The 22500-nt window shown below is 46.7% G+C and overlaps 1 protein-coding gene across 5 annotated transcripts in view; it reads left to right on the forward strand.

Annotated features, from left to right (window-relative positions):
* Positions 1–22500, forward strand: part of bcas3 (BCAS3 microtubule associated cell migration factor) — a 258241-nt gene that overhangs the window by 18576 nt on the left and 217165 nt on the right. For all 5 annotated transcript variants that reach the window (XR_007195830.1, XR_007195829.1, XM_048264313.1 and 2 more), the window contains exons 6-12: positions 362–443; positions 4122–4194; positions 14471–14578; positions 14711–14787; positions 17634–17710; positions 18937–19020; positions 21410–21580. Coding sequence is in view for 3 of the 5 variants with exons in the window: in XM_048264313.1 (XP_048120270.1) it covers positions 362–443; positions 4122–4194; positions 14471–14578; positions 14711–14787; positions 17634–17710; positions 18937–19020; positions 21410–21580 (672 nt within the window). In the remaining 2 variants the exon portion in view is untranslated. The remainder of the gene's footprint in view (positions 1–361; positions 444–4121; positions 4195–14470; positions 14579–14710; positions 14788–17633; positions 17711–18936; positions 19021–21409; positions 21581–22500) is intronic.

Here is a 22500-nt window from a genome sequence, read left to right on the forward strand (position 1 = left end):
GGTTCTTTGGTACCTGTCACCCGCTCTCCTCCCTCTCTCTCTCTCTCTCTCTCTCTCTCTCTCTCACTCTCTCACTCACACACACTCACACACACACACACACAGACAGACAATTCTCTCCTAATGTTGTGTGTGTACTTTACAGAGACAATACCATATATTAAATGCAAACTAATTTGAAACCTACTGTATGTACTATATGTCTCACACCCGTGTCAACTTTTCAGTCTGCACTTACACACTGCACTTGTTCAGTACTTTTAAGTGTTCTCAGGTGGTTACTCTCCCTATAATCAGCCCTTGTTGTTGTTGTTGTTGGTTGTGTGTGTGTGTGTGTGTGTGTGTGTGTTTATGCCCACAGCTGAGTGGAGAGGCACAGGAGCTGTTCTCAGTGCGCCACGGTCCAGTGCGGGCCGCCCGGCTCCTGCCCGCTCCCCATATCAGTGAGTATCTACCCAGCGCTGCCAAGCCCCCACTGAAGCACCGCCATCCCCAAACAGCAGACAGCCCCACAGGCCTCCAGCCCCACAGGCCTCCATTAGCTGCTGCTCCCCTCAGAGCTCCCTTATTTTCATCAGACACACGCATGAAGTCAGGGACAATGTTGGATGTTAGTTTTCATGAATTTTACGGTGTATTGGGTACCGTACCCAATTCGTCTAAAGCCGACAAAAAAAGCTGTCCTGCTCCTGCCCATGACAGCAGCGTTGCATTGTGCAGTATGTGGTTTCTGGCCACAAATGGGCAATATTATGCAGGGCTTAAAGTGTTCAGGCACTGGGCTTGAATTCAGGCGTGGGCTGATGAAGATTTGAAAATAGTCAATATGCCTGTAGGACTATGACATCTTCAAAAATGTTTGAGAACTTCAGGCTCAGAAATGTTCTTTGCTTTAAGCCCTGTATTTTGTCAGACCCTCCATTGTCCATATTTTACCGTAGGTTTGTTCGGCATTAAAATGAGTTTGAAGCCGTTATTTTAAGGTAAAAGAACTGTGGATTGTGTTGTGTTAATATTGTAAAATATTTCTTATTTATCAGTTCAGTAGAAAGGTCACAGTGAAACCCCACTCTGGCTGTAGTTCTGGAGCCTTTGATCCTCAATATGACACAATTTATGTAGTTCTGGCTAGTATTTTTTTCTCCTAATATATAAATGTTAAAATTAAAGACTGCCTCATGTTCCTTAATGGCATGGAGTCAGTGCCAGTGCCCCGCTGCTTCCCATCCTAATATTAAAATCAGTGCTTTAAGATTAGTGTTGGCCTCCTGTCAGCTGGCTAACTCACAGACATGACAAGCCCCTCTGCCAAAGCTCTGCTCTGCCAGACATGGAGACGTTTCTCCCCTACTTGTCCACTTCTCTCTCTGTCTTTCTCTTTCTCTTTCTCTTTCTCTCTCTCTCTCTCTCTCTCTCTTTCTCTCTCTAGTGCTCTCTCTTTCTTTCTCTCGTCTCCCTGTCATTCTCGCTCCATTTCACTTTCTCTCTTTCTTTCTCCACATCTGCCCTGTTCTTAGTCCCTTCCTCTTTCTCTCTTTTCTTCATCTCCTCTCTCTCTCTCTCTCTCTCTCTATTTTCCTCTCTTTCGCTGCAGCCTGGCTCATTGGTCTGCGTGGGACTGGTAATTATATCTTGCACAGAAGGCAGAAAGCAGAAGCGGCAGCCCTGCTCTGGCCGACCAGAGTGCTTCCGAGTCATTAGGATCTCATTTAGTTTATGTTGTGGCATTTCCCTAATCCTCTTAACAGCCTCGGTGTCTTACACAGGTTTGATATGTGCCCTGCTGTTGGGAAAGTTAGCATTTAAATAAATCGATAAATAACAGATTCTCTTTGCAGTTTGCGTCGCTTATTTAATGAAACCCATAGAAAGAGGCTTGTGTGTTGCAATTCATTACTGGGACCCCCCTCCATTTTCTCACCCCCACAGTGCTGCTGCGTGTTCCGGCGTTGTGGCAAATTTCAACAATGCACAATGATCACATTCACAGACCCCTGGATGCGGATAAAAGCAAGTGTCCGTAATAAGAAGCAGCAGATATCCAACATATGAGTGCAGTGATTCTCAGCACAGAATAAAACAGATTGTGCTGCTGGGGGAAAGCTGATTGCAATCTGTAGGGGGGACCCAAACAGTGTTGCTCTGTTAGCGGGCTGTTAAAAGGCTAATTGTTTCTTGTGGGGAGCCTGGGTGGGCGGATTTGGAAAGTCCTGAAAATAGGTGTTGATTTTAGCAAGGAAAGGTCCTTCCTCGAATAAAGGAGGAAGTTCCGCTTTCCCAAATGGAGAAAACCATAATTCTTTTAGTGACATAGTCTTTATGTGTCTCATTCATCTGGTGATGTATTTATTGATGAAAGAGGACAAGACACAGGCATTGACAGCTACCCCGTCTTCTTGTCCTATCTAGATTAAATGTCAAAGAGTTTGAATGTAGGAAGTGGCATTTGGGTTTATTTCTCTTCCCAGGCCTCTATAATTGTACGATTTACACTATAGCGACCCGCAATCTGTGCATATGACATTTATAAGCGCACAGGACATTTTGTTTAGTCTAAACGCAAACACATTGTCCTCATTCTCCCTCATGCTAAATCAGACGCAGACATACAAATGATGATTTTAATATTTAGCCCAACACAAAGAGAGGAAGGAAAAAAAAAAAATAACCCACTTGTCCCGCATGCAAGCCCTGTCATTTTCAAAGACGAACCATCCCAGTCAACAAATCTCTGCCGTGCCACTTGAGAAGCGGCCCAAGTGGTTTGTTTCCCCTTCTTAATTGTGACGTGGAAATGGAAGGCAGCTGTCGGCCACCAAAAGCCATCATATTTTGTCTTATAATTCGATACCGAGAGCAGTCACAGCAGCAGCAGCAGCAGCAATGGCTGATGACAGAGCAGGGGAAAGCGTGCGGGCGTGCGTGCGTGCGAGCGGGAAGGAGCGAGGCCCTTTTAAAGTGTCGGAGGCCGAGCAGAGAGCGGCACATTTGCGCTCACACGCCACGCCGCAGGATCCCGGTGTTCCTGAAGCTGATTACTGTCATGGCATGGCCGCCCCAAATTACAGCCTCAGTAAAGCCTAACATCTTGTTCAATCTGGACAAGATTGGACCCCCCCATCCTCCCTCAACCCCCACCCTCACCCATCCTCCCCTCCCTCCGCCTCTTTAAAATCAGCAAAATTAGGTAAATATGGGATCTGCAGGCTCTAATGCAACATGTTTTCTCCACCCAGAAATATGCCTACCGGCCTTTTGCCATGCTGTAATCCCTCTCCCCACCCCTACACCCCCGTCAAAATTAAACACAGTCAGACAAAGGCTCTTCCAAAGCTTTGAAGGGCTTTGTGTGTGTGTGTGTGTGTGTGTGTGTTGTCGCGAATGTGTGTGTGTGTGTGTGCGTGTGTGTATGCATGCATGCGTGCGTGCGTTTGTGTCTGTGTGAGTGTGAGTGAGTGTGTGTGTGTGTGTGTGCGTGAGTGTGTGTGTGAGTGTGTGTGTGTCTTTCTGCAGCCCTAGTTGGAGCAAAGATGGTTCGAGTTCAACACATTGCTCTGAGTGGGGTTTCTGTTCTCTGTCTCTGCACTAATGTTTTGCATGCTGGTATTTTAATTTCATTTGATCCCTCCATAAGTCTTCCTGCGAACCCAGAATTACTTTGTGGTCAAAGAGGATGAGTCCCTAAGTTGACAGGAAAGAAATGACAGCTTTTATTTATTTATATTTTATGTTCTCAGTCTCTCTCTCTCTCTCTTCTCTCTCTCTCTCTCTCTCTCTCTCTCTCTCTCTCTCTCTCTCTCTCTCTCTCTCTCTCCCTCTCTCTCTCTCTCCCTCTCTCCCTCTTTCCGAAAGCATAATTTGATTACAGAGCAACTGTTGTCAACATACTTCCTGTGGTGGTAGTGGCAGTGTGTTCTTCTTCTCTTTTCTCTGTAGCAGTGCTTGAGTGGGTTGGTAGGTGGGTGGCTGGCTGGCTCTGGCTAACAGACAAGAGCCTTCGCATGCGCAAGCTGCTAATGAATGTTGCTCTTTGTTTTTTTTCTTTTTTTTTTTTTTTTTTCTCGGTCACTTGTCAATATGCCTCTCTGTCATCTAACCCCCGTCCCCGTCCCTGTGTGCAGGTCCCCTGAAGACGGACAGCTTTGCAGAGAAGAGGCCTCTACTGGGCGTGTGCAAGAGCACGGGGTCCTCAGGGTGAGTGCGTTGGAGGGCAACGGCGCCCATAGAGACTGTGGACACACACACACACACACGCACCACTGCCTCACTGTTCATCTGTACACTGCTTTCTGTGTAAGTGTGTAAGTGGATGTTCATCTGTGCAGAACTGCGTGTCCCTTTCATTTCTCTTGCTTTCTTTTTGTGTTCAAGTATTTTTTTGCTCTTAGCCTCTCTCTCTGTATCCAGTTCACTCCATCAGTGTTCTGGCCAGCTCTCTCACTCAGACTAGTGTAGTGCGTGACATTGTGTAGAATAGAGAGAGGTGGCCTGTGCATGCAAACTCTCTCACTCACACACACACACACACACACACACACACACACACACACACACACACACACACACACTCTCAGACACAGACACACACACACATGGCTGGCTCCAGCTGGAAGCCACAGCCTGCTGTGCTGAATGCCTGCTGGCGGGGGGATTGATAGTGCCTCTCGCCTGTGTCCTTTTCTCTGTGTGATAGTGGGGAGAGAGAGTGGAGGGGACACTGCCACTGCGGTGCTGATCTGATGGGCTGCTGCCTTTTTTTATTAAAAGCGTTTGGTGGTGGTGGTGGTGGTGTGTGTGGAGTGAAAAGCCATTTTGACACAGTGCGATTTCATTCGGGTGTCATAAAAAGCGAGGTTCATGGCTTATATTCTCCGAAAGAGGGCTCCAGTGACATAATGGACCCGGATAAGCCAGCGCGCTTGTGAAACCCGAGAGCAGACATCTTAAAACTTGTCCAACACGAGGTGAACTTATATGTGCTAATGGAATGTTCCGTCGTCCATTTTTATGACATTTCCCCCCATTTTTTTTTTTCTTTTTCTTCCCCCCTCCCGAAGTGCAAAGGGGGTGGCTGCTTCAGTGCCTGTCCTTTTCTGTGTGACATTTAGATGTTACGAGGTACAAATCTTAAGTACATTTGAAAGCCTGTAATTTACTGTGCGCTCTAAGCGGCATCAAAGGGCTAATCAGATGGGCCACAGAGTGGTCTGGCCAGAGGCGGGGGACTACAGACTGACCGCTCGGCCCCAGGAGGCCACACCAAGCCCTGCAGTCACCACCCCTGGAACAGGGCTGAGGGACCTGGTAGGCTTGTTAGAAGTGTGGTTTGGAGAGGGGGAGAGAGAGAGTGAGAGAGAAAGAGTGAGAGAGGGAGAAAGAGAGAGGGAGATGGGAAGGGAGAGAACACATGCCCATCAGCGCACTCCTTTTCCTCCTCTCCTCCCCTCTGCTCCCCTCCACTCCTCCTCCACGGGTTGGCCTGCCACCTCTTCAGCACGCTCCTTTTCCACAGCGAGGCAACTTAACTTGATATTTCCTCCTCGGGAAATAAAATAAGGAAGTCTGTCTTCAGCGAGCTTTTGATGGAGACCACCGTCCCCGGACGCTTCCAAGGCTCCAGCTCTTCACAGGCACTCTGAACATGCTGTGTCTGCCCCTCACACACACAGACACACACACACACACACACACACACACACACACACACACACACACACACACACACACACTCACAGGCTGGAAGGGTTTGGCTTTGTACTCCGGCAAATTCTTTTTTCCCCTTTCCTTCTTTTTTTGCTGCTAATGCTGAAAACATGCCTCGTGTTGAAAACCATAACCCTAACCCCTGGCTGAATGGCGTGGCTGCACAGTTCCAGCAGAAGTGTTTGGTAAATAATGTAGCATTCAAACGAAAGAGTGGAAGGGGGAAAAAAAACAAGCCCTCTGTACATATTCAGGTTCTTTTTTCTCTCTCTCTCTCCCTTCACTGAAATACTTCATAAACGTCCTGAAGTCCTCACACAATTTTTCAGTGTATAATCATTTTGAAATAACAGCTTTTGTCAACCACCAGAAAGGATGCCGTCCTGACACTTAAATGGAAAACAGATTGGACTTTTGGCCGAAACAGCGGAGCTGGTTTAGAAGTTGGTTCAGTCAGCTTTAGGCTTAGATTACAAGATTTGCAAATTAAAGGAAAACCAGAGGAGGAAAAAAGCATGTGTGCCGGCCCTGCCTTCTTGCAGACTTCCAGCCAGGCGCACTCAACATAATTTTATCAATGGAAAGGATTATGTCTTAAGTCCAAACAACGTATGGGTCTAGAGATTTTCCTGACAGCAAAGTTGCATATTCATCCTGCATGCCGAATGCCAACTGCACTGGGGTTGGCAAATTAGTAAAGAATGTATGTGCCATTCGATCCTGGTAGGCCTCCTATATGGAATGGATTTCCACTCTGGCGTTGTTTTGTTTCTTTCTCTTTTTTTCTCTTGTTTCATTTTAATTAACTCTGTACGTATAAGAATGAGTGGATTTACGTCTATGCTCTTGCAGCTAGCGCAGACTGAATGGGCTGAATTGGAGCTTTTTAAGTGTTTGTGGGCGTCACACAGAGAACATGCACTTGGGCTAAAAGTTCAGTGTCAAAGAAGCCTGCTTTTGTTCTTTGGGAAGTGGAGAAATTAAGTCGTGGGTCCAGGCACAAAACTTCCCACTCCCCTCGCCTCTTCACCCCCCACCTCCCCCCTCCCTCTCCAACTTTCCAGTCCCAAATCTCCATGGAGAGAATGTGGGCATGTGTGTTTTTTCACAAATACAGTCCTCTGTCATTGTGGAGCTTACTGCTGGATTTGTAAGCAGGGGTCCGGGGCACGTGGAGGTCCCGGCACAGGTCCACCCCTTTCCCCTTGGCCCGCGAGTCTCCATTGGACAGCCACCACGGCCACCCAGCAACTGGCCGGCTGTCAGAGGGCAGCTCTCCAGTCCACTGAAACTCTGTGCTACTCGCCCGGCTCTGGAGCAGCGCTCAATTCCTCCGTCTCCCCCACCTCCACCTCCCTATAAACCAGCACCAGCAGCAGCAGTAGCAGCAGCAGCTATCGAGACACACGGCCACATCACACGCAAAACAAAGTGTCATCCCAGGGATTTATCCCGCTAAACAGTGTCTCTAATTTTCACTGCTCAAATCCGAAGCCATGTAAAGTCCCTCTTGCCACGTAATGCTTGGATTTTAATTACATGATTGTTGTGAAAATAAATAAATAAATAAAAAAGACAAGGGGAGGAGGGGAATTTTTTTTTATCCACGGCTTGTTCCAGCAAATATTTTTGAAGAGACTTAGAACCAAAAGCCTATTGTGATATTAAGCTGTGCTTTGCATGCATTTCCTCTGACAGGTTTAAACATTAGATGTGAGGTATCCCTCCTAAAGTGTATTAAATGGGTGAAATCTCCCAGAGTTTGTATTAGTGGGGGCATCAGATTAAGGGGATTGAGGAGCAACGCTTTAAGCCTCATGACACTGTTCTTCCCTCGCTATCACACCCAGATCAGCAGGGGCTTGTTCCACCCAGGACTACCGTTGCACTAAGAGCCTTTGTGATGCCACTCTGTGAAAGAGCGGGGGGGGGGGGGGTGCTTGGGTGGTGCTGGTGGCAGTGATGGTGGTGGTGTAGGGTGGGACTTGACTGCCTCTCTTGCCCTACAGCACTCACCCGGAGGCATGTGTGGGGCATTATCTGCTGGGGCTGGCCGCAGGATTGCTGTGTTATCCTGCCGGCTGGCTGATAAACCTGCCTCTGTGGCCCGCGGGCCTCTTACCCCCACACTGCCACACTGTCTGGGCCCAGAGGAGCGAGGAGAGGGAGGGAGGGACGGAGGGAGGGCTCTCAGTGTTGGGAGACACTGCAGAGATGACAGGGGGAAGTTGAAAGGGTTTGAAAGTTGCATTGATTTCTCTTCCCTCATGCTGAATTGTGTATCATTATCTGCGATAAAATTGAACAAAATATGAATTTTCTTTTAATGAACTCCTCACAGAGACTTTTTCCTTATTTGGAGATGCACTGAATTTGTAATTAACAGATGACCATATGGCAAATATAGTTGTTTGGAGGAGCTGCAGAAAGGGCAAAAAAGTTTTTTTAAATCTTGTGATCGACTCCTCATTGTTCCTCATCTGCGGATTTATACTTTGGATTTAAACATTACAAAAGCTAGCAAGATGTAGGTGTGTGTCCTGTATGTGAATGTATTATATGCCAGTATCATAGTCATCTCTGTAAAAATGTGGCCACCTCACTGGTCATTGGAAAATCCAGGAAAAAATGTGACTATGCACTACATCACACTGTATAATATTAACCCTCTGCTGCTCACAGGCTTGAGGTTGCCAGTGGTGATCCATTGTATGAAATGTATTTGCAGGAGTTCATTATAAAATGATGTTCAAAACATACTAAAACCGAAAACAAAATGGAAGTGTAATGTCTGCTCAAATATATACTGCCAGCACGTCTGTGAAAATGTAGCATTTTATAAAAATATTTCTGTTCCTAACCCTTTATACCTTTTTATGCGACAGTTTAGTTCAGCATTACAATCAACTTGCCGTTTGCTGAACTAGCACACTTGCCTCTTTCTTGTCCTCTTTCGTGACAAGAAATGCTATGTGCAATCACAGTTGACTTTATTTGGAAAAAGCCAGCCAGGTGCACCGCTTAGATCCCCCATCATCTGCTTCTCAGTCAACCTAAAGGGCCATATAACTGTGCTCTCCAAGGACAGGGAAAGTCAGACCCTGAGCCTTTGAAGTTTGCCTTTTGAAGAGTGTTCATCTCAAAGCGCTTTTCCATGTACTGTCACTTCCACGCTATCTGTGCGCTGAAAACCTGTAAAAACAACTGCTGTGGAATAGGAGGGAACACAGAGGATAGCCTAATAGACCTGATGGCCCCACTTCAATTTAATGCACATAATTAAGAATTTAGTTTAGACCTTAATTGGGTTTGCATGATTATGTGGGTCTTAGATGTAGTTTTATCTTGTGTATGTTTCTTACACTTGGAGTCATACGTTTTATGGTTTACATAGATTGTTTTTTAGAATCCTTTTTAGATTTTCTCAAGACATGTTATTGCTCCATCACAATAGAATTTTTTTTCAGGTGATGGTGAAGTATATTGTAAAATGCATTAGAAATATACATTTAAGTATAAGGAACACTAAATTGTAAAACATAGATTGTGATATATATGATATACGTAATGTCCAATTATGTCAGTACATAACATCTTTCAGCTGTCTGTTTCGGAAATAGTTGTATGTAAGTATGAAGATGCCATTTTTAAAAATTGAATTATTTCAGGATTGAATGCATCACAGGGGCTGTGAGATTGATGATGAGCCATGGCAAAGTGTTGCATTTACTTGGCGTTTAACTGTTTATTTATCGTCACAACGGGAATAGGAAAAGGTCCCTCTAGCGCCAGATCACTGTTATGCATCACAAACGTTCTCATTAAAGTTGGACAGAAAATTGGCAGGCGAAAAACCACAGCATAATTTTGACAACAGAAAAACTCAAACTTGTGTGCCTCAAACATACAAGTGGTTTGATAAATATTCATGCAGAGTGCTGCATGCTAGCCCCGTGTCTGAGTGTGAAATGGCGAGAGGCCTCAGTGGCAGCCAGAAAGACCCGTCCACTTTCCTTCCCTATCCCTTCCCACCTGCCTATTGCTTTCACAGAGACTAATTTAGCACCATTAACACCACAAAGCCTATCAGAGCATAAGGAGCCAAAGGAGGAGGCAGATCATAGCCTCTCTCTCTATCTCTTTCTCTCTCTCTCTCTCCCTCTCCCCCCCTCTTTCTCTCTCTCCCCCTGCTGCAATGTGTTTCCAATATGCCGGAGTGGGGGAAACATACAGCCGAGCCCCGGCAAAAGGAGAGGAAATGTATTTCTGGCAGAGCAGCAGACATGGAGCTGTGGTTGAACTTTTTACCCTAATTACTTTCCCGCTAATGCCCGCGGCATGCCGGAATCAAAGGGCCCCCCCAGGCCCCAAGCAGCCTCTGATGTGGCCGGCGTTTGTTGTGTGTTGAGGGTTGGGTTTTTCAAGAGGGAGAGACAGAGAGCAAGAGAGAAAGAGACAGAGGGAGAAGAGAGAGAGAGAGAGAGAGAGAGAGAGAGAGAGAGAGAGAGAGAGAGAGAGAGAGAGAGAGAGAGAGAGAATGAGCGAAAGCTCGGAAAAATTGTGACAGGATATTTTTCGAAAAAAATGTCTCTGTTGCCACCCACCTCACTTGTTGCCTACAAAAATAGTGTAATTGTTTTCATCTGTGTGCTTTTTTTCTCTCACCCTGGCTTAGAAATAACTGCTATAAATCAAAATGACATAGGCTTAAGGGATGGGTTTGGGTCCAAATCACATCACATTTTTTTCATTTGTTTATTTTGTTTTCCCCTCTTAAACACCTTTTAAAGAGTGTTAGTCTTCTCTAATCTGTCTAAAATGTTCAAGTTTATTTCTAAGACCGCAAAAATGAACTTTTTTCTTGCACAGTTAGCAAATGTATTTTTTCTATGTAAAATCAATGGATCCACAGATATATATACATTTAAAAGACCATACATGCAAATACAAGGTAGGTTGCTGTGAACGATAATGGCGACCCAGTCATATTTGGAGAATCTTGCTGCTCTTCTTGGGCACATTTTCAGGTTTCCTCGCTGGGTCTCCAGGAAAGACAGCTGGGATTTTGAGGAAAGGCAGTATTTGTTTTGCGTTTCCAAAGCATGTAATTGTCTGTTCGTATTTGGGAAGCTCGTAAAGTAGCTGCAGTCAGAAAGTGATGACGTTTCCTTGTAAATGAATTTATTTGCCCGGGTTCTCGTTCATTTCCAGGCCTCCCATTCACTATGTTCACCACATAAGATATGCCCCCGTTTTTTCAGGCTCGTTTTAGTCAGGTTAATAAAAACCTATGGATTAAAACCCTGCTTTGGAGTCCAATCATGTAGCTCCGAGCACAGTTGGTAGCGAGTTGGAATAGCAGATGTCAACAAGTTTATAAAAACATTCAAGTGATGAAATGGCAGCCGGCTGACATAATGGACATAATAACCATTGTAAACTCGAGTGTTGCTAAAATTAAGAGAAAGTCATCGCTGTAAAAAAGTCCTCAAGTGTTCTGTTGCGGGGAGAGTTTTCCAATCTGGTAGCACAGCCGAGTGATGGGAGTCCAGAACATTGCCGGCTTTAATAGACCTACCATTCTGAAGGGGCAATGGATTTTGCAGGTGTGCTCCTTGGCCAGTTAATAGCGTTTTACCCAGTAATTAGTGAAGTAATTGCAGTTTGGGAAATCCATGTTTGAAGCGTTGTGAAGCTCAAATGAGCCAAGACGAGGATGTTGACTCCAGCAGACGTGACCCTTTCCTCAGTAGGTCAAAGCCATTCGCCCTCGCTCTCGCCCGCTTTAAATATGTGTTTGCAAAGGACATATATACAGTATTTCCCCTTTTGTCACGCCATGTGGGTTTGTCCCTTTTTTTGCACATTTCTCGGGTTTCTACAGGCAGCCGAATCAAATTGAGGACATTTGACAAATTCGGTTCTAAATTATTTCTGACAGATCGGATCAATCAGGAGAAGTGTAATTGACGCTTGAATGTGACTGGATCACAACAGGCGTATTAGAGAGACGGCGAGTGGTGCCCAGCAGCACCTTAACGTGTGCAAGTCTGACATTTCCACATGATTCATAATGTTAATTGTAATTTAGCCTCACTTTCAACCCCAGTTGCATGATTTTCAGAGTGGGGAAATTGTATTACAAATGACAATGCTTGCCTCCATTAGAACTAAGCCATTTGTTAGTTAAAAAAAAAACGCAAACAATTGAAGCAAGCAGCATGATGATTCTCTTTTAGAGGCCATCAATGACCCATTAATCAATTTAGAAGCATATCTTTTGTATTATATTTGCTCTAAAACGCTTTAAATTTGATTGATTTGACCCTGACATGCATGAAATCAATGGACGCTGAGACAAGTTTGAGAAGTTAAATCCCTCTATTAATCTCAGTGCTTTGGAGCTGAGGGGGAAAAGTGTTTTCGCAGAGAGCGGTCAGGGTTTTCTGTGACAGCAAATGTCTGCTGGACATTGGGGCAGACACGTGAGCAGACACACTGACACGCGCACGTACTTTGTCTCTCTCTTTCAAACATACACATACACTACACACAGACACACACACACTGACACGCGCACGTACTTTGTCTCTCTCTTTCAAACATACACATACACACACAGACACAGACACAGACACACAGACACACACACACACACACACACACACACACACAGACACACACACACAAACAGTCTTTGTCTCTGTGTTTTATGTCTTTGCTCTGCTGGCCAGGCTCTGATGGGCTGGGAGATCTGAGGAGTCAGAGGCGCCAAGGTTGCTGCCTCTGGCTTGTGAAACCCTCTCACCCCTCTGTGTTTGTGTGTCTGTGTGAAAGAGAGAGAGAGAGAGAGAAAGAATTTTAGAGGGAGAGTAAGAGAGAGGGAAGGGAGGGTGAGGGAAAGAGATGTGATGATTGTGATGTTGGGCCACGTTTGTGTCTGAGGCAAGACACCCGCCGCTTGCCGCAGCAGATTGCAGATCCCTCCTTGGCTTCCGTCCCGAGCGCCACTGCTGCCGTCGTCGTCATCTGCCACCGCAGCAGAGCCTTCCCTCAGCAACGGTCAGAGACTCTCAGGCTGTGTGAGAACGAGAACCGACACGGCCTGGTCAGCTCCAGCCTCTGCTCTAACTTCCACAATCGCCTCCCATCTGCTCCTCCCTGAGGGAGCCTAACCAGGGCCAGGTCACGGGTGCTCTGATGATCCTGTGTCTGGCAAAGGGAAGGGTGTTGCAGGAGTTTGCTTGACACTCTCCTGGGCCTGCAGCTGCAGGGCGAAGATGAGGGAAGAGCAAGACATGTGAAACGGGACCTGGGTCGGATCGAAACAAAAACCTTATTTGGCACGCGAAGCTGCGATTTTTCATGCACACGGCAAGTGTTAGTATTTGTGTCTTCCTGGTAGGAGCTGAGTGACCTGACCACAACACTGAAATGCACATAAAAAGAGAAATAAGCCACATTTTGTTTGGCCCTGTGTCAATACCACTGCTTTCATGGACCCCTTGATGGAGGAATTATTACAAAATTAAAAACTCCCTGGTTCTCCATCATTGACATGCAGTGCTATCAAGTAGCGTATGCACGGAGAGCCTGGCAGCTTTTTTTCATTTAGCGTCTAAGTGCTTCCATGTTCTCTGACAATTTGCGGCTGGTTCGAGATGTCTCGGACGCTTTGTGATGCACTGATGTGCATATTTTGAAAAACAGTCATTTTCTCTCTCTTTTATTTTTTGCCCCTGCAGTATGTCTTCCAGTGTTTGTGTCTGTCAGCGTTATAAATGAAAGAACCAGATTTTTTCCACCATAAAAACGTGAAGGGACCGTTTTAATGATTAGTAACGCAGACATATATTATAACCTTATTGACGCCGGGAAGAAGGGGTGGTGGTAGCGGGTAGCGTGAAGATATGATTTACTAGACCTCTGAACAGCCGAAGCTAAGCAGTGGTGGGAAGATTATACCTCTGTGAAGACGCGAACATCGCTCTTAAACTGTAAAGTCTAGCCTCTGTGACAATACCCACTCAATCACCAGGAGCCTCTAACCCTGGCAGGGTGACCGACAGACAGACAGACAGACAGACAGACAGAGATAGACAGTGTGGAGATAGAAGCTGGAGCATTAGACACTGCCCTGCGCTAATTATTTTGTCGATGATGCTCCACTTATTGATTTCCTTTCTTGCTGCAGAGCTTGTTCAATTTCCCGGATACTAGACAGTAAATGACATCCTGAATTGCAACCCTGTGAAGATGTGCTCTGGCCTTTCGAGCGTGCAGTCAGGGTGTTTCATTCAACTCGGAACAGATTTACTGGCTGTAGGTTGTAGGAAGAGTTAAACGTAGCCGAGTAGCTGAAGTTCTAGACAAGGTTTTATGAGTTGATGTTCATGTGCTTAAAGTCTCTCTTCACTTCTAATACAGTGATGACGACGTAATGGCTGTGGTGCATTCTTGTCGGCATGTCAAGGGGTGAGCATCTGGGTTTGTCCTCCGGGCGAAACATTGAAACAATAAAAGCGATCACGGCGTGTGCCAAAGCCCATAGCCCGGTCTCACTCTGCCTCAGTGCTCTGGCCACTAGATGGGCTTTTTGGCCCTCATCTGATTTTAGAGATGCTGCCAGCCATCTTAGAATGTTTCTGATTACTCTCTTTTTGTCTGTGTGTGTCTGGGTGTGTGTGTGTCTGGGTGTGTGTGTGTCTGTCTGTGTGTGTGTGTCTGTGTGTGTGTGTGTGTGTGTGTGTGTGTGTTTGTTTCACAGGACAAGCCCTCCATACTGCTGTGTGGACCTCTACTCTCTGAGGACGGGGGAAATGGTAAAATCCATCCAGTTCAAAACCCCTATTTATGATCTACATTGCAACAAAAGGTGAGTGGCGCCAGCACTCTGCTATCCCTGTTAAATATCTTTCACACTGTAGTCTGTAGCCCACGTTTTTATTAGAGATGTCGAAACTCACTGTGTTCCTTCACTGTGTTGTGTTCTTTTTCTCTCTCGCAGGATTCTTGTGGTCAGTTTGCAAGAGAAGATTGCAGCTTTTGACAGCTGCACATTTACAAAAAAGTTCTTTGTCACAAGTAAGTAAGTGAAATGGATGGTCTTCGGCTAATTGAGGAATTTTCTTAATTAAGCCTACAGTGTATGTGTTCCACTCATTTAAGGGAAGCATGTTTTTCATCTTGTTCAAGTACCATTGATTGGGCTTTTAGCAGTTACAGGGCTCCAGACTAACTTTTTGCACTGGTTGTGTCACACGCATTTTCAAATTTACACACAGGCCACCGCCAATCAGAGGGGAGGTCCCGCCCTTCACTATCTGTGATTTGTTTAAACCACGATATTGGCCAAATATGTGTCTGTTATTGAACCAAAGGTAGAGTTTCAATGCGGACACTTTTTCCTCTCTCGAATAGCTGGTCGCACCGGTGCGACCTCCGTTTTTTTTTAATCGCACTTTTGAAAAATTAGGTCGCATATGCGACCAAATTGGTCGCACTCTGGAGCCCTGAGTTAAAGCAGATTTGCCCCCACCCCCCCAGAAATGGAAAAGCCTTTAAACATGCAGTATAATAATATTTCTGAAATATTTTGATGATTTTGAAATTGTTTCAGGTTTTATACATGTTTCCTTTTTCATTGAATGGCTTTAGAATCCCTTTTATCAAAAAGTCCATACTCATCGGAAGCGAGTCCTCCAGTCAGACTAATTGAAACAACACCAAGAGTCTGAGCAGCACATGCATTCCTGCAGAAGTCTTGCTTGTGCTGTATCAATACAATCAGAGCCTGACATTACCCAGAGCCACATGTTAGATGATTTGTCACATCAACGTTGTTGTGCTGCAACTTGTCTCTCTGCCCCACTGTGCATCTCCCACCCTGATGTAATGCTCCCAGCAGTCTACGCAAACAGTAACGACGTTACGCTGTCTGTCAGTCATCAAAAATGTCTTCAAGTCCCAGAGAAAACTTACTGACTATTTTCCTGGGTGGACCTTTAGACTAGATACTCTTTACTCCAACATTGTGTAGGCCCCTTGTCCTTTAGTGTAGGGGATTAGCGCACAGTAACCTTGGTGGCACAGACTGCATAGCACCTGCGCACCCCAGCACACAAAAACCAGGCCCCTGCTTTTCCCTCACTTAAGCAATTTGCCTGTTGTAAATTGCCATTAGTGTAATTTTAATGGTGCTCATTGTCTGTCTGCCTTCCCTGTCCGCGTCTGTGCCACAGGAAATGTGCGCAGTCAATAACCCTACATCATTAATAGCTTTTTTTGGGGAGAGGGGCATGTGGGGATAGGAGCTCCCTCATAAAGCGCAGTCGTGGTCTGCGGACACAGCAAAAGCAGAAGCAAGCACAAACAAAAACAAGCCAAGGACAACAGAGACAAACACTCTAATGAACAGTAAGCAGAAGTGTCTGGGGGTTGCACTTTCTCTATGTGGCCGGTCTGGTTGCTCAGACGCAAGGTTGGAGAGGAAGACCACACTCACATTAGTATTCTGTCATATATATATATATATATATATATATATATATGCAAGTTTCTAATGGGCTTTTGGGCCTGGAGTTCAAATAAGACTCTTCTTTGGATAAATGTGTTTGCAAAACAATACTGAAATCCCCCCGCTTCAGAACCTCTCTGTTTTCCAGTCTCTCTGTCTCTGTCTCTCTAACTCACTCTCTCTCACTCACACACACAAACACACACTCTGTAGGTCAAACACACAGGCCCACTGCCCCCCTCTCTCCTGGCCAGTGCCCCCCCACACAGGATGTGTTAAACACATGTTATCTCACTGTATTGGCTCCCTCGGCCTTGGAAAAGCACAAAAGGTTGTTTTTTTTTGCATTGCTGCACTTGTGGCTTACCTCAAGTCCTATTTGCCCGGTTTCAGATCCCCGACTCAGAACACTAAATTACTGTCTGCATGCATTTCATCTGCACGCTGAGCTCTAAATTACTGTCAACACACTTTTTCTCCTACGTGATCTGCCCTCACATGACTTCTGTGTGTGTGTGAGACATGTGGAGTGTGTGTGTGTGTGTGTGTGTGTGTGAGGGGAGAGAGCGTCTGTATGTGGAGTGTGTGTGTGTGTGTGTGTGAGGGAGAGAGAGCGTCTGTATGTGGAGTGTGTGTGTGTGTGCGTGTGTGTGAGGGGGAGAGAGCGTCTGAATGTGGAGTGTGTGTGTGTGTGTGTGTGTGTTTGTATGTGTGTGTGTGTGAGGGAGAGAGAGCGTCTGTATGTGGAGTGTGTGTGTGTGCGTGTGTGTGAGGGGAGAGAGCGTCTGTATGTGGAGTGTGTGTGTGTGTGTGTGTGTTTGTATGTGTGTGTGTGAGGGAGAAAGAGCATCTGTATGTGGAGTGTGTGTGTGTGTGCGTGCGTGCGTGTGAGGGGTAGAGAGCGTCTGTATGTTTTGCGTGTGATGCATGTTTGACTGGAAGCATCTCAGTTGTTTATGGAAGTCTGTCATCTAGCACATTTGCCTATTTATGTATGTGTGTTGGGCTTAGTGTGGGAGGTTGCACTGTTTCGAGTGTTTACCCTTTGCAGTATCTGTGTGGCCAGTTTGACTCCTGCGTGTGCGGGTGTGTTTGGGTGTTTTTAGGTACTGGCGTTGGTGCCATAGACTCCCCACACGATCCCTTTCAGAAAACACCCCACTCGTGTTTCCCAAAACACAGGCTTACACAGAGACCGTTTTTAGAGACAAACACGTTAACTCAGTCAGTTTCCAAATGTCCAAAACAGTTTTTCTTTACACACATCAGTGTGTGCACTGTGAAAGCCATTCCTGCAATGGCAAGATCATTTCATGCATTTTTTTCCGTTTAATTCGCTCAGTTATAACAGGGAAATGAATGGAGACATTTAATTTATGTTTCAGACAATGTAATGCCTTTCTGGTCTTTGCAGGCTGCTACCCTTGTCCTGGGCCTAACCTGAACCCGATAGCTCTTGGGGACCGATGGCTAGCTTATGCAGAGAACAAGGTAAGGACATCAGACGCAGTGTGTGCATTATGAGCCAGTCCAGATGCGTCCAACCTCCCACTCTTTCCCATTTGCAGGACGTCCACAGAGATTCATAAATTGATAATCCTTAAAATTATAGTATACTTTTATTGCGGGCCCATAACCCCTCTCTCCCAAAAGCATGCTCTCTGTTCCATCGCTAGCCGCACTCTTCAAAATGAATAAAATAAATACAAGTCCCAGCGACTAAAGAACAGATAACAGCAGGATTCTCTGAATGTAATTTGGGACAAAGCGTGGTGGAGTGGGTCCTTGTGAGGGGCTGGTATGAGGAACGCTGGGACTCTGATTGAGGCTGGCCACTCCAGTGCGGTAATGGACAGATGGGACAGTGTATCTGGATGGAGCTAAGGATGGGGTGGGGGACCAGCAGGCTGCACTGAGGGCTGAATATATTCCTGGGGAGAGCTGGGCTGAACAGTGCCGGTGCTTGAGACGGCTGAGGCACTGGGAGTCCAGAGTGGGTGGGAGGAGTGTGGGGGGCATGGAGAACCGCCATACTCAACAGCTCCCCCCCTCCCCAGGTATAGCAGATGCCTTGGTGCAGACTGTTGCTAGGACACACAGGACTAGGGCCATTGTTGAGGTTGACTAGGCAACAAGTGTCGCTCAACAAAAACAATTGCACTGTAGGTTTTCATAGTCTAGTGCCAGTGACCCAAAGCATCAAGTAGTTTATCAAGGTTTGAGTCAGCTTGTCTGATGAAGTGGCTAATGCCTGATTGCATTTTCTAATATTACATCTCATTGCAAAAAGGAAAGCAAACACAGTCAAAAACCATGACCACTGCAACACACCAGCAATTTGGAGTGCCTCCAATCAGAGAACACTAGCATACACAACTTTAGTCTCTTATATGTTATTTTGCCACCTGTACTATGAATTTGGCTTAGCAGTTCGATGTTCACAGGTATGTGAGGTTTCCCTAGGGTTTCAGTGGCGTAAAAATGACGTCACCACAAGTTACATGCATGGGACATGGGATATCAGACCCCAAGTGGACTAGAAAGTCCTACTGGACTAAACGCTGTGTTATTGCAACTCTCTGTGTACACACCTGAAAGGGAGCCTAATGACTTGAATGAGTGTGTGTGTGTGTGTGTGTGAGGGGGGGTGGTGAAAAGGATGGTGTGGGAGGATAATGGGACTGAGGTCATCTGTCTGTCTTCCCGTGCGTGTGCAGTTGATCCGGTGTCATCAGTCACGTGGAGGAGCCTGTGGAGACAATGCCCAGTCCTACACTGCTACCGTCATCAGCGCCGCTAAAGTAAGTGTACACACACACACACACACACACACACACACACACATACACACACACACACACACACACACACACACTCACTAACTCAAGTTAGCGAGCTGCATGCAGCCAACACCACGACAGAACTTTCCACTTCCTCTTTTTTTCCTGGTCCATTTCCCGCGCCTTGCCTTTTGCGAGATGAGGTCATCTGTGCATGTACAGTAACGTTACATCTCTCCAGCAGACTCACCCTCCTCCTCCTCCTCCTCCTCCTTCTCCTCCTTCTAAATGCTTTCAGAGAGCGCAATGGCTGATCCAAGAGCCTCAGGAGCACCTCTCTCCTGTGCATTTAATCCCCCCCCCCCAACGCTAGAATTTTTGCCAGGCAGTCTCCTCTAACACGCTGTCTCTCATACGGCTCCAGTCTCCTCTCCTCTCCTCTCCTCTCCTCTCCTCTCTCTCCTCTCTCTCCGCCCCTCTCCCCGAGGTGGCTTCATTGATTTATTACACCCCACATCTGTATCCCCCCGCTGCCCTATCGCTTCCTAATGAGCTCTAACGGCTTACGTGAGAGAAGGCCCATTAGCCTTAATGGTGGTATACATCAAAAGAAACTCGGCAAAGGTTAGCGGAGGAGGGAGGGAGGGAGGGAGTGGGGGAAATGAGGTTAAAAAGTCCCGATACGCAGACGGCTCGTCTGCAGCCAGCGCCGTAATTTATAACAATATTGCCCGGGCCATGACACGCCGGCCCCTGCTTGAGAGTGGCTGAGAGGACTGTTGTCTGGGGCAACAGGGAGGGAGGGCAGGAGAGATAGTTAGGGGATGCTGGGGAGGGGCATCTCCCGGCTGCATCCTCAGTGTAACCCAATAAGGACAAAAGAGTTTTGGGGAGGCGGGGGGACGTGGTGTGGGTGCTCTTTCAAAAATTGAATTCTTGCCTGAACACATGTTTTGTGCAGAGAAAGGAAGATGAAGAGACAGACAGAGGGATAGAATTAGGGGACAGAGAGAGAGAGAGAGTGGGAGTGGGAAAGGGGGGTAGATAGATAGATAGATAGATAGATGGATGGAGGGAGGAATGGGAGATGGAGAGGGGGTAGAGAGAGAGAGAGAGAGATGAATGCAATTGGGCTGAGTGAATTGGTGGCACTGTTGTGTTGCCGTGTCTGTGGGAGCCATTGGGCTGGTGTGTGTTGATGATGGTGGGTGGTGGGGGGCGTACACACCTCAGCCTCTTTCCTCTCGTCTTTCTTCTCCCCTCCTTTGCCTGCCTGCAGTAAATGGATAGCAGAGCTTAAGTGGGGTCTCCTCCTTGTCTTCACTTAATGGAGTGAGCTGCTCTCCGTCTCTTTGCACTCTCTCTCTACCCTGTGTGTGAAGTGTCTCTCTGTTTGTGTGTGCCTGCCTTCCTGTCTGCCTGTATGTTTTGGGTATGTGTGTGTGTGTGTGTGTGTAGTGTGTGTCTCTACCCAGACCCTGGAGAGCTTAATCAGGCATTCAGGCCAGGCAGCGGCGTCAATACAGCATGGCGCCTGTGTTTGTTGGGCCCTCTGGAACGCTCTCTCCCCTCCAACAAGACAAGCCCCACTAACTGACTCTGTGTGTGTATAAATTACCCCTGGTCCCCATCAATTATTAAGAGAAGCGTTTGGGTCCTAATTGATCAGCACTAATGTGTTTTCTAATCACTGCAGTTGGAGTTTTTAGCGCTAATCCAAACAATGCCCATTGATCCGTGTACATTGGCCTGCGTTGGTGTGTGTGTGTCTGTGTCTGTGTGAGAGTGTGGGTGTGTGACTAAGACAGCCTTCTGCTGGGTGATCACTACCAACAGCAGTGACCCGTCAGCACTGCTCCTTGCACTCAGCAACCAGAGAAAGGGATTGAGAAAAAAGGACATTGAGAGAGAGAAAGGGAAGGTGGCTGTGCTAGTGATGTGGCCCTTATCTGGTATAGGACAAGCTGTGCTAGTGATGTGGCCCTTATCTGGTATAGGACAAGCTGTGCTAGTGATGTGGCCCTTATCTGGTATAGGACAAGCTGTGCTAGTAATGTGGCTCTTACCTGGTATAGGACAAGCTGTGCTAGATCAGATCAGGGCCTGATCTCTCTGTTGTCTGGTGTACAACTGATGCCCCAATGGCCAATTTGATTGTAACAGTATCAGATAGTCATGATTCATCAAAGCAAAGGTTTTGTGGTCCTGTAGTTTTATGTCTCTGCCTTTTTGTCTGACTCCCCCAGAGCTGTAATGTGAAAATGATGTAGTGTTTTCATCACTTCCCGCTTCCATTTTCTCTATCCGTACACTCTTACATTCCGTGCTGGTAGCCTTAAATATATGCTTATGCTTATGACTAGACTTGAATGTTGTATTCATAAAGTAACTCTTTCTCCCCCTCCTCTAGACTCTGAAGACTGGTTTGACCATGGTGGGGAAAGTGGTGACCCAGCTGGCGGGCACGCTGCCCTCTGGCGCCCCTGACGAGGAGGGCTCGCCCCACAGTGCCACGCGGCGAAGCCCCCACGTGCCCGGGGTCATCACCATCATCGACATGCAGAACGTCGGAGAGGGACAGGTATGACCGCTCACTCCGCCACATCCGCACATTCACGTACACGTAGGCACTTTTACCTAAAGTGACAGCATGCCGTTCTGGCAGAAAGGTTGTTATCTGAGATCTACAGCCAATCAAATCGCATTCGTCCTGTCGGTGCACCTGAACCAATGTGCTGAGTGGCTGGAATGGTGGAATGGCGTTTTGCTTGATCTGAGCAAGTCTTTCGGACTGTATCTGGTCAACGAGTCTTCTTTTCTGAGCGCACACACTGAATGGACAGCTAGAGGATTGTGTGGAGCAATTTGCTGAATTAGACCATAAACGTTTGGAATGGCAGACTATACCTTTAAATGGTGTGCAATTCTGCTGCTGGCCTTTTAATAATTCCAGTATCAGATTTTCAGTGTCGTCGTTGTGTTTGGATACGGCTTAGCTGTGGCCAGTATTGGAGACCTGACATCGATAATTAACACTGTTGGAAAATTGGAATTCTGTGATCATTTCGGTCTGTAAATGGAAATTTTGCTCCTTTTCCCGAACGAGGATGTTGTCTGACATGGTGATTTTAAGCTGGCTATAATATTTAATTGCATCCTGAAAGTGGAGAGCGTCCATTGCAAACAGTGAGGCGTCAGAGAGGGAGATGGAGTGTGTGTGTGTGTGTGTGTGTGTGTGTGTGTGTGTGTGTGTGTGTGTGTGTGTGTGTGTGTGCGCAGCATGTGTGTGTGTGTGTGTGTGTGTGTGTGTGAGAGAGCATGAGCATGACAGAGTGGGCCATGAGTACGGCCTGAGAGGTGAGCCAGGTCAGAGGAGGTGAGAGCCCTGCCGGCTATTTGTCTCACGCACGAGAGGCTGCGGCTCGTCCAGACGACAATGTCTGAAGACAATCTCAGGGCCGAGTGAGAGGGAGACAGAGAGACACTGTGCTGTAATAGTGT

The sequence above is a fragment of the Alosa alosa genome, chromosome 15, assembly GCF_017589495.1.
Source record: "Alosa alosa isolate M-15738 ecotype Scorff River chromosome 15, AALO_Geno_1.1, whole genome shotgun sequence".
In the NCBI taxonomy this organism is placed as follows: domain Eukaryota; kingdom Metazoa; phylum Chordata; class Actinopteri; order Clupeiformes; family Clupeidae; genus Alosa; species Alosa alosa.